This window comes from Ascaphus truei, chromosome 13 (genome assembly GCF_040206685.1).
Source record: "Ascaphus truei isolate aAscTru1 chromosome 13, aAscTru1.hap1, whole genome shotgun sequence".
In the NCBI taxonomy this organism is placed as follows: Eukaryota; Metazoa; Chordata; class Amphibia; order Anura; family Ascaphidae; genus Ascaphus; species Ascaphus truei.
Genome location: NC_134495.1, coordinates 8,735,090 through 8,752,326, shown reverse-complemented (window position 1 = coordinate 8,752,326; position 17,237 = coordinate 8,735,090). Strand labels below are relative to the sequence as shown.

Below are 17,237 nucleotides of genomic sequence, written 5' to 3'. Positions count from 1 at the left end.
TGCGTTGCAGGGCTCCCCTGGCAGTGTAGGGGTTAGCCTCACCCCACAAAGTATATGGGCATATATTCATGCAAAGCATTATCCATATTGCAGGCTATTTTTCTATGCGCAGTGGACCCTCTGGCATTGAAGAGGTTAACCCCCCCCCCCCCCCCTTTGTATATCTGCAGGTATAGGTGTAGGGTTGCATGCACATGTAATCTGAGCATTAATTAATAACCGGCACCTGTTCTGCTCTGTAAGCCACACACACCTGCGTTTCATTTCTCTCTGCTGGCCTCACTTCCTGCGTCAGGCCAGCGCCGCCGGCCTGCTGGCTCTGGGAAATTAATATTGTAGCAATGGATACGGGGGTCTGCACGTGGGGACGCCCCCCCTCCTCCCAACAGGTCAGGTTAAGGATATCCCTGCTTCAACACAGGTGGCGAAATCAGTCCGTTTCAGTACAGGTGTCTCAATCAGTCCCTGCTTCAGCACAGGTGGCACAATCAGTGGTTAAGTCAAAGACTGAGCCACCTATGCTGAAGTTGCTCAGCCTTTGACTTAGCCACCTGTGCTGAAGCAGGGATATCCTGAAAAATTGACCTGTGAAGGGTTGTGGGGGGTCTTGAGGACTGGAGTTGGCCACGCCTGGCTTACCGCATATCTTTAAAGGCCCTTTATCAGGGTCCGTGTGGGAGTAAGGCTAGGGTGATTGTAACGCCACATTATTGGCCAACGTATGAATTGATGGTATTCCAGTTGGTGTCGTAACCATGGGGGGCTGAACCGCAGCCCTCAAGATCCACCAACAGAGCAGGTTTTAAGGATATCCCTGCTTCAGCACAGGTGGCTCAATCAGAGGCTCAGTCGAAGACTGCACCACCTGTGCTGAAGTTGGGATATCCGGAAAACTTGACCTTTGAAGAGGGGGGGGGGGGGGGGGGGGGGGGCGGTGCTGTATGCACCGGCCGTGGCTTTGGCACATAATTAGCTTCGCGGACATGCGTTAGCCTCCGGGGAAAACACCATCCAATCTGTTATCAGCCCTGATTTAATGGAGTTTTTTTCCGAAGAGACTTTACCCTTTCACTGCCAGAGGCGCCCGTAAATCAGGTCCGGCTTGATGACAGTGCCATCGCGCCGAGCCCCGCGCCTACAGATGCTCCCACGCCCCTGCCCCCCCCCCCCCAACAATGAAACTGATTACCGGGGGAGAGCGCGGGGGCCTCTGTAACCGTCTCTTACCCGGTCCGGCGGTATCTCCTCCTGCAGGGTTCCGTCACCACGGCGCCGTGATGTTAAATGGTGTCCCCATAACAACGGGACAAACGCCAGACGTTTGCTACGGCGCCTATGACAACGGGACGCCCTGTGGCGTCGCGACGTCACGTGACATGTTGTTGTGGAAACGCGACGCCATGTGACGTCGCCGCGGCATGATGCCGAGGAGGAGATGCACCGCCGGACAAGGCAAGAGGCCCCCCGCACATGTCCCTACGCCGAGCCCCGCAAATATCAGAGCCGGCCCTGATTCTGTTGCACGCAACGAGTTGACACCAGGTCTCAACCCGGCTCCCCCTCCACTTCCAAAACCTGTGCCCATGGTGCGAACTCCCAATCTCGTTCTCCTCCAGTGCTGCAGCCAAGTCTGCAATCCATTACCGGGAAGGTCTGCTATTTCTACTCTATTCAACATGCTGCAGAGGGCTTCTAATTAAGTATCATTAACTGGTTCCTATTTCTAGATCCAAGAGACTATGGGCCTCATGCAGAGAGCAGCGCTATTTACAATCTCGCCATTTTCCGGCGAAAATCGCGCAAAAAACAGCTGAAAATGGCGAGTTTGGAAAAAAGCGCCATTTTTTTTTCTATTTGAAAATCTCACCGCGCGGCTGGCGAGAAACTACATTTCGCCAGTCTGAAAAATATCCAAATTCAGAAAGGCGCGCTCGCCATCTAGCGGCTGTTTTTGGCGCGATTTTCTTCAATTTTCTCCGCCAACTAAAGTTGGCAAGAAGCAGGAGCTCGCCGGCTATAGGGGGGAAAAAAAACCGCGCGATTTTTTTTTCTCCCTTTCAGCTGCGCGCATCTCCTCATTTACAATTCTCCACGTGCAGTAATGCTAAAAATAGCGGATTTCGCCCATTTCTGCATATGGAGAATAAAACTCTCCATTAAAGCTACTTTTTCTTAAACTCTCCAATTTATTCTAACGCTGCTCTCTGCATAGGCCCCTATGTATGTATGTATGTATGTATGTATGTATGTATGTTGTATGTGTGTGTGTGTGTGTGTGTGTGTGGTGTGTGTGTGTGTGTGTGTGTGTGTGTGTGTGTGTGTGTGTGTGTGTGTGTGTGTGTGTGTGTGTGTGTGTGTGTGTGTGTGTGTGTGTATGTATGTGTGTATATATATATGTGTGAATGTGTGTATGTATGTATGTATGTGTGTGTGTGTGTATGTATGTATGTGTGTGTGTGTGTGTGTGTATGTGTGTGTGTGTGTGTGTGTGTGTGTGTGTGTGTGTGTGTGTGTGTTTATTTAGATAGTGCCAGCGCCAGCCAGATACACAGCGCTTTACGTCAATAACACACAAGACATAATAGCAATAAGCATTTCATACCGAAAAGTAAACATTAGGAAAATGAGTCCCTGCCCCGAGGAGCTTACAATCTAAGTAATAAAAAAAGGACAACCCACTTTGTCAAGGTAAACTCTAAATTGAAATATGGACGAGTCTCCATATGCTAACTTGGGAACCATGGTTTGGGTATCGCCAGGAAGGCTGACGCCGCATTACACAGGTATATAGCATACCGGCAGGATGCACCGTCCCTTCCATCGCTTATTCTGCTCCCTCTGCTTAGCTCATTCAAGCCAATAATACAAGATCTGCCCCGCTACCCTCGCTGCCTCCCCCGAGATCCCAAAGTGAGGTGACGTATCTAGACTCGGCCGTACTTACAAGACAATACCCCAACGGGGAAAAGAAACCAGAGACGCCCAAGTGGTAGGAGCCCTCGGGTGCATTATACATATGCTGATCTACTGTCAATGTTACATAGATCGCGCCCGCCTCCCGGCTCCCGCATTGCACATGTACAGATGTGGACTAGGTCACTGGCCACGGTAAAGGAGAGGGTAGGGCCACTCACAATTATGGTGAAGAGCTGCCACTGGTGCCCGGAAAGCCCCGTGAGTCGGAGTATAGCAGATTCTGGGAAGAAAGAGGACGGTATGCCAGTGGTCTTGGCAAACAAGGTTTTAGTAGAGTACAAGGATCAACTTTTCGGTCCCAGTGTCGACCTTTATCAAGACGTCTTGACAAAGGTTGACACTGGGACCGAGGCGTTACTCCTTGTACCTTTGCACTACTAAAACCTTGTTTGCCAAGACCACTGGAGGTACCGTCTTCTTTCTTCCCAGGAGTGACTGTAATGATCTGACATGTCAACGTACGGCTCACGAGATAGCCCACACCTTCAACAGGATTCATCAGTGATGTTGTAACAGGATGTTGTGATAAGTATCACTGTGCCATGGTCATGTACGTGGCAAGGAAACAGATAAACTCCTCTTTCAAAATGCAGCGCTGTGTGCAAGAAGTAACGGCCACAACGGTGCATTTCTTCAAAACACAACCTGCTCCAATTGTTGAAGATCCTTTCGAAATGAATTGGGACATGGGAACCTCGTCAACTCTGCACAACTCGATTCACGCGAGCAGCAAATGCTCAGCGATTCCGATGTCCACATACTATATCTCCTTATTTCCTTGGGCAATAATATCACAGCTCTACTATGTGAGTTTTTAGGAGAAATAGAAGCCATGTGACAGGAGCCATCTTTAAGAAAACCCACCAAAAGTGAATTTTATACATAATTCTATAGCGCTTAACCCCATTTGCTGGCAAGAAATGATTCTTCACCTGCTACAATAGGAAAAACACTTATTTTATTTGTTACTAAACTAAGTTGGTTGTATACAACAAACGACAGAGAAGCCCAATGCTACATCCAATATGATAAAAATACACAGTAAAATACTTATATATATTGTCTTGAAAAAGGGTCATTTAGTTTAACCCTTTGGCCAACGCGTTGTAAGCTTGCGAGCCACGACAAGGCAGACACCCGTTCGCAAGTCCTAACACTACCAGATAAAATACTAATATATATCTCTATTAGGATTAAAATTCTCATTTACCTCTATTAGCAGGGAGAAAGACCACATTGGATCTATATCCAGTAGAATGAAAGGACCTACTCACAGGGGTTCCCAAAAAGAGCTTGCTGGGGTTTTGTGTGTTTTGTTAAGTTGGTTGTATACCATGGAGAAGAGTGAACTCTATTGATGAAGGGAATTCCCGCAGGATTCACTTACCAGACTTCTGAAGTAATCGATGGTAATCTAATGCAGAAAGATTTCAGGACGGTAATCTTTGCCCTTAGAAGACGCACAAATCTATTCACAAGGGTGCGGATGAGGGCATATGATTGCCAAGATCTGACGAGACATTCTTATGCCCACCTCATAAACCCAAGTGTGGGGGATCTCAGGTAAGAAACCACCCCCCATGATAATGTAACCATTTAAGGGGACAACAACCCAGGGAATTTGGGAGGGACCAGGATCCAGTGCTCCCCACCCTGCCAACATCAACATGCTGTATTGGGGGTGTAATAATAGGGGGGGGGAAACACACTGTTACACAACCTACAAAGTGTCATGAAGTGTATGTACAATGTACATATGTGTTACAGCCTAATAACGGGGAAATGCACAATGTAACAGGTCCCGGGGCAGTGGTAGGGTATAAGCACGCAGGCTGCACTGTGATAATGGGTAATAAGTAACTATATAACAAGTGAGTGTAAATGCTGGGAGTAAGAACTATGTTGCCACAGGACGATGTGATAAATATCACTTTATTAAAAAAACCCGGGTACAGTGTGACCGACCATGAGGTGTACAGTAACACAATGGTAACAACCCAAAGTATAACCCAGTATTATTCTTCAACTGTGGTTACTAGGAAGCCTCAGACGCGCTATTAGAGAGGGTTGGGGTTCCTTACAATGCATCTGATCTCAGACGCGCTATTAGAGAGGGTTGGGGTTCCTTACAATGCATCTGATCTCAGACGCGCTATTAGAGAGGGTTGGGGTTCCTTATAATGTATCTGATCTCAGACGCGCTATTAGAGAGGGTCGGGGTTCCTTACAATGCATCTGATCTCAGACACGCTATTAGAGAGGGTTGGGTTTCGTTACAATGCATCTGATCTGAGATGCGCTATTAGGGAGGGTTGGGGTTCCCCACAATGCATCTAATCTCAGACGCGCTATTAGAGAGGGTTGGGGATCCTTACAATGCATTTGATCTCAGAAGTGCTATTAGAGAGGGTTGGGGATCCTTACAATGCATCTGATCTCAGAAGCGCTATTAGAGAGGGTTGGGGTTCCTTACAATGCATGTGATCTCAGACGTGCTATTAGGGAGGGTTGGGGTTCCTTACAATGCATCTGATCTCAGACGCGCTATTAGAGAGGGTTGGGGATCCTTACAATGCATTTGATCTCAGAAGTGCTATTAGAGAGGGTTGGGGATCCTTACAATGCATCTGATCTCAGAAGCGCTATTAGAGAGGGTTGGGGTTCCTTACAATGCATGTGATCTCAGACGTGCTATTAGGGAGGGTTGGGGTCCCTTACAATGCATCTGATCTCAGACGCGCTATTAGAGAGGGTTGGGGATCCTTACAATGCATCTGATCTCAGAAGCGCTATTAGAGAGGGTTGGGGTTCCTTACAATGCATGTGATCTCAGACGTGCTATTAGGGAGGGTTGGGGTTCCTTACAATGCATCTGATCTCAGACAACCTATTAGAGAGGGTTGGGGTTCCTTAGAATGCATGTGATCTCAGACGTGCTATTAGAGAGGGTTGGGGTTCCTTACAATGCATCTGATCTCAGACGCGCTATTACAGAGGGTTGGGGTTCCTTACAATGCATCTGATCTCAGACGCGCTATTAGAGAGGGTTGGGGTTCCTTACAATGCATCTGATCTCAGACGCGCTATTAGAGAGGGTTGGGGCTCCTTAGAATGCATGTGATCTCAGACGCGCTATTAGAGAGGGTTGGGGTTCCTTACAATGCATCTGATCTCAGACAGCCTATTTGAGATGTGATTGGTTGTGGAAAGTGAGCGACCCAGTCAGGAAAACAACATGTGAATAAAAGACATATACAAACAATTATTGTGCAGTATTGTGATTCAATAATAGATTACTATGCGTGAATCTTAGCTCTGGGGGAGAACCTACTTACAGCAAAATATAGGGTAAATTCGCTTTTCTCTGACTCTGTCAGATAGTGATATGGTAATGAGGTTTTCTTTGGGTAGGACTTTTATCCCCTCTTGATCTTCCCTTCTGAGGGTTACTCCAGGGATGGACAGAGTCAGAGAAAAGCGAATTTACCCTATATTTTGCTGTAAGTAGGTTCTCCCCCAGAGCTAAGATTCACGCATAGTAATCTATTATTGAATCACAATACTGCACAATAATTGTTTGTATATGTCTTTTATTCACATGTTGTTTTCCTGACTGGGTCGCTCACTTTCCACAACCAATCACGACTGTACTTGTGGGAAATCCGAGCATATTTCCCTGGAAGGTTTGAGAAGTACCCTGTCGGGTAACATCATTTAATTGCACTGTATTACACTTTATAATTTATTAGAAAGCTGTGGCGCCTAGGCAAGTCATTTAGTATATAGCCTATTAGAGATGGTTGGGGGTTCCTTACAATGCATCTGATCTCAGACGCGCTGTTAGAGAGGGTTGGGGCTCCTTACAATGCATCTGATCTCAGACGCGCTATTAGAGAGGGTTGGGGGTTCATTACAATGCATCTGATCTCAGACGCGCTATTAGAGAGGGTTGGGGGTTCCTTACAATGCATCTGATCTCAGACGCGCTATTAGGGAGGGTTGGGGTTCCTTACAGTGCATCTGATCTCAGACGCGCTATTAGAGAGGGTTGGGGGTTCCTTACAATGCATCTGATCTCAGACGCGCTATTAGAGAGGGTTGGGGGTTCCTTACAATGCATCTGATCTCAGACGCGCTATTAGGGAGGGTTGGGGTTCCTTACAGTGCATCTGATCTCAGACGCGCTATTAGAGAGGGTTGGGGGTTCCTTACAATGCATCTGATCTCAGACGCGCTATTAGGGAGGGTCGAGGTTCCACAGAATTTCACAATATAATTATGGGGTTCCTTAACCAACAAAAGGTTAAAAAAACACTGGTATAACAATAAGAAATAAGCTACTCACCACTTTGCCCTCCTTGCTGTAGACATGTCCTGGGTGATCTGTTGGTGGGGTGCTGCCCTCAGCAATGCCAGGGTAGATGGAGTAGAAAGGGGGACTGGGGCTTGGGGGATGACCAGAATCCGGACTGTCCAACAACCCTTCCCGGTTCTTCTCCTTTAAGCTGTCTTCCATCCCTTGCAAATGCAGATGACCTACCATGTCTGGCAAAGCCTCAGCCAACTCCCAAAAACCCTGACCCGATGCCTGTGTATTTCTTTTTCGGGAAGGGATTCACAGATCACACACAATCTTGGAGTCTCCTACTGTGCGGAAGGCAGAACACCATCCGAGTGGGCCCTGCAATCGGGAATAACATTATCATTAATGAGGCTGAGCAATAACACCAAAGGCCACATCCATCCTTCAGGGTTTTATTTATCCAACCCAGGGGTGGCCAACTCCAGTCCTCAAGGGGCCCCCAACTGGTCCAGTTTTAAGGATATCCCTGCTTCAGCAGTCATTATGACTGAGCCACCCACCTGTGCTGCAGCAGGGATATCATGGTGCAGCCATTATGACTGAGCCACCTGTGCTGAAGCAGGGATATCCTGAAAACCTTGACTGTTGGTGACCCTTGAGGATTGGAGTTGGCCAGTCATTGACTGAGCCACTGATTGAGCCACCTGTGCTGAAGCAGGGATATCCTGAAAACCAGACCACCCCATACAACTCTTCAACGTGTTGCAAAGTGAGAGCTTAAGTAACATTTGACCAGGGACAATACATTGACATATTGTTTTCAAGAGAGGAACAAGAGCAATGAGAACAAAAAGTTGTGTCATTGGGTACTGTATATCTCCAACATTTCCTGCATGCACAACACCAGGCTTTTATTCAGTATGCTGTGAAGTCATCTCCCCGTGCTGGAGAAGACTCCAGTCCCATTCATTGGAAGGGGGCTGAACTCTTCCCAAAGTAGGCTTTTAACAGTATAGCGCAAGGACCAGGGACAGTAGCATGGGGACTTGTGAAGTGCTAGATACGGGTTGAATGTCCAGAACTGGCGTTGTGTGACCGTGTGCAAGAAGTTTTGGGGGCCACATTGAAATTCGGGAATGGATCCATGTCATCATGTTACGTTTGTCCACCAAGCAGACACCGGCTGAGGCCCGGGTATTTAATTCATCCAGGAACAAAGGAAAACAATGATATCCAGAGACCCCGAAGGGGATCCCTCTAACATCACCATTCATACACTCCATATAACCATTTCCATACTCCATGTAACCATTCCCCATATCACTTGCATTAAACGGGGAGTGGCTGGAAGGGAAGTAAACATAATTATGCCCGTCTTTAAAGCATTAGTAAGACCACACCTTGAATACGGCGTGCAGTTTTGGGCACCACTCCAAAAAAACTAAATATGGAACTAGAGAGTGCAGAGTAGAGCCACCGAATTAATAAAGGGGATGGACAATGTGATTTATGAGGAGAGGCTAGCTAAATTAGACTTATTTACATTAGAAAAGAGGCGTCTATGAGGGGATATGATAACTATATACAAATATATTCGGGGACACTACAAGGAGCTTTAAAAAGAACTATTCATCCCACGGGCAGAACAAAGGACTCGGGCCATCCCTTAAGGTTGGAGGAAAGGAGATTTCACCAGCAACAAAGGAAAGGGTTCTTTACAGTAAGGGCAGTTACAAATGTGGAATTCATTACCCACGGAGACTGTGATGGCAGATACAATAGATTTGTTCAAAGAAAGGTTGGACATCTTTTTAGAAAGGAAAGGTAAACAGGGATGTAGCAAATAAGTATACATGGGAAGGATGGTGATCCAGGGAGTAATCTGATTGTTATTATTAGAGTCGGGAAGGAATTTATTTCCCCCCTTATGGAGATATCATTGGATGATGTGTCACTGGGGCTGTGTGTTTGTCTTCCTCTGGATCAATATACTGTAAGTACGGATATAGGATAAAGTATCTGTCGTCAAAATGTAGCATAGGTTGAACTTGATGGACGTATGTCTTCTTTCAACCTCATCTACTATGTAACTATGTAACTATGTAACTAACTTACTGACAAACGCAGTGACAAATACTGTATCTTAACGGTAAGATAGTTCCTGAAATGCCTCTGTTAGGGTGAATTGAAATATAAAACTACCTAAATATCTTTGCTTTTCTGTGCCTCTTAGGTAGTAAAAATTAGTTTCTGAACTCTAAAGGGAATTATTATTTTTTTAATAATGCACGGCCCAGTAAGAATGGTCATTGCTATAAAGATGTATTTTTGTGATCATTATAACCCATGTAATGTGGGGAGCAGAGCAGAGAAAGGTGCAATTCATGATACACTATTAAAAAAAAAAAATAGCTTTTGTTGATGTGGCTTTTCGCCAAACCTTCTATGCTGTCTCCAGTGAATTGCACCTTTCCTTCAAATGATGTAGCAAATCTGAGATATCTGTTTCTATTTGTAAGTGTCTTCTATGGAGAAAAGAAAGTAGAAGCAGTGTTCAATCTCCTGCGTTTTCCTCTTTATTGGGGGGGGGGGGGAGAAAGGGGATCTTTAAAGTCTTTGCTTCTCCTACGGTGCCTTATTGCCTTTCATGTCAAATATGAAATCTCTTTGGCTTACGAAGGGCAGGGGGGACCCTGCCATAAAAGCACGTCTTGGCGGCCAAGAGGTTAACACAGTAATAACGCTGCTGAAAGTAACTCGATCTCGGGCAATGGGACGGGGATAATGCACTGTAAACATAGGTACACGAAATGGGAATTCCAGCCGGGGAATCAATGCCTCTTTCACCCCCAGACACCCCCTTTGCAGACCCCGGGGGGGTCTATATGAGCTACAAAGAGCGATTGTTACGTGAAATAAAAACCGGCAGCTCAGTGATTATTTGCCCAATTACTTAACCCCTTCCTTGCCACAAACGCATGCAATCCCACGTTCTCTGCGCTGCTCTGGCAGTGGAGGGGTTAAAAGGCACAGATCAAACCTCCAAAATCTACCGTTCCCCTCTCCGAAACGTAAACAAATAATCCCATCGCTGGAATCTGCCACATGGGGGAACGCAGCCGACTCATCCCCTATATAATATTACAGCGAATACATAGTTGGAAACGTAACCCCTTGGCTGCCACAGGGCACTTGCGAAGGCTTAAAAACCCACATCACATAGGTGCAGTCATTTCAATCGCATCAACTGGGATAACTAAAACCCCCAATAACTGCCCCTTGCTGCGCTGCTCACCCGAACTTGCCACCGTACTTGTAATATTATTGTGCGCCTTTCCTGCTACATGCAGGGAAAAAGAATGCGGGCGAGCGGGCGACCCCGTGAAATAAGGAGAGAGTTTGGCAACAATACAAAAATAATAATAATAGCATGTTCTTGTATAGCGCTGCAAATTGTACGTAGCGCTTTACAGAGACATTTTGCAGGCTGAGGTCCCTGCCCCGTGGAGCTTACAATCTATTTTTTGGCACCTGAGGCACAGGGAGATAAAGTGACTTGCCCAAGGTCTCGAGGAGCTGACACTGGGAATTGAACTAGGCTCCCCTGTCAGTGCCAGTCAGTGCCAGTCAGTGCCAGTCAGTGTCTTTACTCACTGAGCCGCTCCTTCTCCCAAATATATATATATAAACGGCCAGGCAAAGTCCTCTCTACCACGGAGAGGGTAGTACTGTGTGAGCGGAGATCGCTGCATGGGAAGGAACAGGTTAACACCATCTGGATACTAAAATAAAACGCATGGCGTGAAAGAGAGAATGGCTGGAAGAGGAGAGCAGAAATCCAAACTTACAATGTCCAGGGCGCTCTCCCTGCAGAGAGGTTCCTTCTGGGGGGGCGCGGGAGCTCAGAGACTTCCCAGCGCTGGCACCTTGCTATGAGCTGAGCTCTCCCTCTGCTGCTGCTGCTCCCTGGAGCTGATTCCCTGTGAATCCGGCTGTACCCAGCAGGGAGAGCTGCTTATTATTATTCATTTCACTCATTCCAGGCAGCAGAGGGAGGGACAGAGCCGGGGAGGGACAGAGCCGGGGAGGGACAGAGCCGGGGAGGGAGGGACAGAGCCGGGGAGAGGGGGGGGGGGGGGGGAGCACAGCTGATGTGCCAATGTCAAACAAGGCTGTAGTAAAGGGGAGCGTCACCCGGGGAAGGTGGGCGGTGGGAGGAGGCCCCCTCTCCTCTGGGGGTCCCTTGTCTGTAGGGATGCCCCTAGCTCTGATTATATATATACCATGCAATCAGTCCCCAGTGTGTCTCACTGTAACACGTGTTTAGTATTGCAACGCCCAGCAGCGAAGCATGTGAAATCTTATATGTTATTTTTAAAATAAATTAGTTCTGTAGTATTAGATAATAGTGACTGTTTTTTTTTATTTAACTCTTAATGCCGTTTGTAATCAAAGCATCTTTTGAGTTCTATAGCAGGTTTTAGCCCACCTCCCCAGCAGTGCAAACACTTTCCTGTTTGGGATCATTTGTTGCCCCTGTTTCCAGCAGTTTGAGCTGCAAACTGTAAAAATAGATAACGTTACCGTAGTAATATTAGGATACATTGTAGCTGGTGAGTTACACTGACTGAAGGATTGATTGAAACTGAAAGGCGGCCATTATGTTAGGCACACAATGAGCAGCAAGGAGCAGCAAACGATTGCCAGCCTCGGTAAGAATATAGAATTATACATTGTCACATGCTTTACATATACAAATAATAATAATTATAATAATAATAATAAAGGTGAAAGTAGTATTGCTGCTTTAAAAGCAGTTCAAGTTTCTTTTCCATTCTATATGCGCATCAATACAATCCACACAATGATAAGTAATTAGCTAAGTTGCCGATCGATCCGTTCTCCTGTGATCGATTGGCGAAGATTTGGCTCGGGGGTTCACTAAATGGCTGTCGGTGCAGCAGAAGAGGACCAAAGATGCAAAGTTCTGTGGGGAAGATCATGTGACCAGGCAGTCACTAGATACAATTGGTGCACTGCTAGAGAGAAGGCGGGGCTCAAAAAGGGGTGTGCCAGAGCCTGTTTCAGAAGAGGAAGGGGATGTGACTTTGTAAATGGTTGCTATAGAAACAAACAATGCTTGTTACATTATAATACATTACAAGTGTCATTAAAAATAGTTTTTTTTTTAATTAAAAAGAATGCTACAGGTATTGTCTAATAGTACAGAACTGATTTATTAAAAACAAAAAAAACATGTACGGTATTGCTTGAACTGCAGCCTTATTTTTGCTGACAGCTCACTTTGCTGTATACAGACTTTTACAGGCAGAGAAAATTCCTGCACCATGGAGCGTTTCATCTAATTGTAATGCCTGAGGCACAGGGAGTTCATTCATACTCAAGGTGCAATGCTTGCTAGTCTAAAAAAAAAACAACAACAAAAATCAAGTCTCTCTGAAAGTCCATGCTGTCTGGGATAGAAAAAGATGGCAGTTAGAATCAGATGAAGCGTTAATTCCTGTCTGACAATGTCCCTTCCTTCATTTGGGAGAGAGCCAACAACCAGTGAGGGTGAGACAAACAAGGGATTCTGGGATACGATGTAGCAGCCACGGAGTCTCTGATACAGTGACATTGTATATACATACCAAGTAAGTAGAATTTGAGATTTGTTTTGAAGAGAAAGATAGGCGAGTCATTTTAATTGCCCACTTTTTGATATGATGTTTTTAGCTCAATGTTGATGTTGGGTGGGATTGCATCTTAAACATGTGTTAGGGGTGCGATTCCCGACAGTGGGGTGGCACACCTCTAGGGGATCGTGAAGAGCCTCCAACGAGTGTACCCCCAAAAATATGCAAAGGCGGCTCCCAGGCAGTGTAGGGGGGTCCTGAGCCCATGTGGGGACTGCGCTCTCAGTAAGGACCCCGCCTGCACCTTGGGGTGGGGGGTTATAGCTGTCAGTAACAGCAGGAGCTTCCAAAGTCGATCCCCTCAATGGTTTGCATCCACAGCAGCAAGGCATTGTGGGACGTGACTGCACTGCCTTCGATTGGTCAAACTGTTTAATTAGCAATAGTCTGAGTAGGCAATAAGATTTATTAATTAGGGGTCCGCTGCACAAATACTTCCGAGCACGGGGTGCACGGTGTAGAAAGGGTTGGCAGCTGCTGGTTTAGAGGATCCCTGCATGAAACTGTTTTAAGGGGAGCATTCCAAGACAACTATTTTTTTTTACATTTTAATTATTTTGTTTAAATATAGCATTGAAGCAGGGGTTCTTCGTGGCTGAACCCCGTTCATTTCAGGGGACCCCCTGCTTCCGGAGATACAGACCTCCTCCGTAGGGGGTGCCGGTAGCTGCTTCGTGCTCGCCGAGCTGGGTTTTAAAGGTTAAAGCTCCCGCGTCACATGGGCCAACAGGAAGCTGCACCGGTGATGTCGCAGCTTCCTATTCGCCCACGGACTGCGAAAAATGTCAACAGCGGACATATTGTGAACCCTGGTAGCGTCAAGAGCTGCTTCTGGCATCTAATTCGGACACATCTCCAGAAGCAGGGGGTCCCCGGGGCTGAAATGGATGGGGTTCAGCTCTGGATACCCCCTACTCCAATACTGTGCTAACAAGTGAAAGGGAAAAGACCCGCCTGGATTGGTCCTTTAAGGAAGAGAAGGTTAGCGCTAGCGCATCCCTGGAAACATAAGTTAGTGACACCGAAGAGGGGCTCGGGAACAGCTAGGAGTTTGTGAGGTGTCTTCAAGGGCCCCCCCAAAATGTAATGGTGAATTCCAGGCAATATAGTGGGTTCCTGAGCCCCGTGTGGGGGCCGTGCTCCCACAATGCTTTGTATCCACAGCAGCAAAGCATTGTGGGACGTGACTTTGGAAGCCCCCGCAGTGAGTGACAGCTATACCCCCCATGCTGTCTGCACACAGTGAGGGGCAGTTTGGGGTCTTATTAAGCACGTGTTCCCCCCACGAGCTCAGTATACTGCCTGGGATCTGTCACACAGGGACAGTCTTATGAGTAGGCAATATGGTTTATGAATTGGGGGTTCATGGAATAGATATTTCCTTGCAAGGGGTGCACAATGTAAAAAGGGTTAGGAGGCGCTGATATATGGGGTAACAACAGACACAAATATATGGACCAAATGACACATTCTATCATAAGTTGTCCATAAGGAAACTTCTCAGCATCATCTGGTGCATGGATGTATGGAACAATATTACTCGTGGATGCAAATTACATTAAAGCAACCAGCATTATTCCAGAGCTGCTCGGTATATTGATGCTGTGTCTATAAATGATGGGTGAAAATGTGTTTTGCTTGCTGAATAAATATAAATAAATCTGCTTGTCCATCTCAAATACAATATGAAAATCTAGTTGTAATACTCTTGTTCGTCACGTTTACTGCGTTTCCCACATTACCCCATTAATCCGGGAGGTTTTATGCTGCCTCTTGGCTGTGTTTTTTTTTTAATATTAATTAAAAGAATAAAACAAGGGACATCAATTGGCTCTTGAAGGATAAATGTACGTCTTACTCGGGAACTTGACATCCGTAGTGTAAATGGGATTCAAGTGATTCGGCATCCATGTTGTCTGTTAGAATCCATTTTGTTTCCCCGGACTCAATTCAGAGACCTTGGGAAAGAGACCTAATAAGATATGAAGTACATTGTTACAGAAACAGCTTGGAAATGAAGCAGACACAATCCCTGCAAACTCTACCCGCAACCCCCATCGCACCATATCATGTAGATTTGTGTCAAAAGGATTGCTATTGGGTGTGATCGAATGTATACAACAACAGACAGATTCCCAATGCTACATCCAATATGACAACAAGTACAGTATATAGTTTTGTAAATAGCACGCTTGTCATATTCCTGTGGAAGACTGGTCTACTCCAGCAGAGGTAAATGAGAATACTCACAGGCAGTGTTAGGACCTGCAGAGTGGTCATGCCGTGACGTGGCTGCAGAGTGGTCAAGCCATGATGTAGCTGCATACTGGTCATGCCGTGACGTGGCTGCATACTGGTCATGCCGTGACGTGGCTGCATACTGGTCATGCCGTGATGTGGCTGCAGAGTGGTCATGGCGTGATGTGGCTGCACAGTGGTCATGCCGTGATGTGGCTGCATACTGGTGATGCCATGACGTGGCTGCAGAGTGGTCATGCCGTGATGTGGCTGCATACTGGTGATGCCATGACGTGGCTGCAGAGTGGTCATGGCGTGATGTGGCTGCAGAGTAGTCATGCCGTGACGTGACTGCAGAGTGGTCATGCGGTGACGTGGCTGCAGAGTGGTCATGGTGTGATGTGGCTGCACAGTGGTCATGCCGTGATGTGGCTGCAGAGTGGTCATGCGGTGATTTGGCTGCAGAGTGGTCATGGCGTGATGTGGCTGCACAGTGGTCATGCCGTGATGTGGCTGCAGAGTGGTCATGCGGTGACGTGGCTGCGGAGTGGTCATGCCGTGATGTGGCTGCAGAGTGGTCATGCCGTGATGTGGCTGCAGAGTGGTCATGCGGTGACTTGGCTGCAGAGTGGTCATGCGGTGACGTGGCTGCAGAGTGGTCATGCTGTGACGTGGCTGCAGAGTGGTCATGCGGTGACTTGGCTGCAGAGTGGTCATGCGGTGACTTGGCTGCAGAGTGGTCATGCTGTGACGTGGCTGCAGAGTGGTCATGCGGTGACTTGGCTGCAGAGTGGTCATGCTGTGACGTGGCTGCAGAGTGGTCATGCGGTGACTTGGCTGCAGAGTGGTCATGCTGTGACGTGGCTGCAGAGTGGTCATGCGGTGACTTGGCTGCAGAGTGGTCATGCGGTGACGTGGCTGCAGAGTGGTCATGCAGTGACGTGGCTGCAGAGTGGTCATGCCGTGACGTGGCTGCAGGCTTATAACGCTTTGGCCAAAGAGTTTAACTAAATGACCCTTACTCATGAGAAGACAAGTATGTAACTATATATTTGTTGTCCTATTGCAGGGGTGGGGAACGTCCGGCCCGCGGGCCGTAAGTCATTTGGTCCGGCCCGCGGGAAGCAAGCCTGCAAGAAAGGTTTTAAAAAAAAAAAAAAATGTTTTATTTTTTAAACTCCCCCTTTCCTGATTGGCTGCCCGTGCTGTCACTCTGCCAAAAAATTTTTTTTTGGCCCGCCTCTTCCCTCAGCACCGCCCCCCTCCCTTCTCTCCTCCAGTAATGCCGGCTCCTTAGGCTCCGCCCCTCTGTCCCTCCCTTTAGGCTCCGCCCCTCTGTCCCTCCCTTTAGGCTCCGCCCCCTCTGTCCCTCCCTTTAGGCTCCGCGGGCCTGCCAGTCTCTCAGCTGCACTGGCCATGCTGCTCCAGCAGCCCATCCCCGGGCCCCAGGTAACCCACGTGCCCCTTTATATCCCCTCCCAGGCACCTTACCCACCCCAAGGGGGGAGAGGCCTTATTTTTGTGTGTTTGCAGAGGTGGGCTTATTGTGTGTGACTGTCTCTGTGTGTGACTGTCTCTGTGTGTCACTGTCTCTGTGTGTCACTGTCTCTGTCTCTGTGTGTCACTGTCTCTGTCTCTGTGTGTCACTGTCTCTGTCACTGTCTCTGTGTGTCTGTCTGGCACTGTCACTTTCTCTGTGTGTCTGTCTGGCACTGTCACTGTCTCTGTGTGTCTATCTGGCACTGTCTCTGTGTGTCTGTCTGGCACTGTCTCTGTGTGTCTGTCTGGCACTGTCTCTGTGTGTCTGTCTGGCACTGTCTCTGTGTGTCTGTCTGGCACTGTCTCTGTGTGTCTGTCTGGCACTGTCTCTGTCTGTCTGTCTGGCACTGTCTCTGTGTGTGACTGTCTCTGTGATTGTGTGTGTTTGTGTGTGACTGTCTGTGTGTGTGTGTGTGTGTCTTACTGTCTCTGTGTGTGTGTGTCTCACTGTCTGTGTGTGTGTGTGTGTGTGTGTGTCTCACTGT

At 47.4% G+C, this 17,237-nt stretch overlaps 1 protein-coding gene across 2 annotated transcripts in view; it reads right to left on the bottom strand.

Moving 5' to 3' along the window:
• Positions 1–11,314, bottom strand: part of RFLNA (refilin A) — a 42,650-nt gene extending 31,336 nt beyond the window's left edge. Inside the window, exons 1-2 of one of the 2 annotated variants that reach the window (XM_075568375.1) lie at positions 11,128–11,314; positions 7,322–7,657 (exon numbers count right to left, since the gene is read on the bottom strand). In XM_075568375.1, the coding sequence (XP_075424490.1) occupies positions 7,322–7,519 (198 nt within the window). In that variant the 5' untranslated portion in view covers positions 7,520–7,657; positions 11,128–11,314. Of the gene's footprint in view, positions 1–7,321; positions 7,815–11,127 lie in introns of those variants that run through there. The other variant, XM_075568376.1, reaches the window with a different exon arrangement.
• Between the last annotated feature and the right edge of the window lie 5,923 nt (positions 11,315–17,237).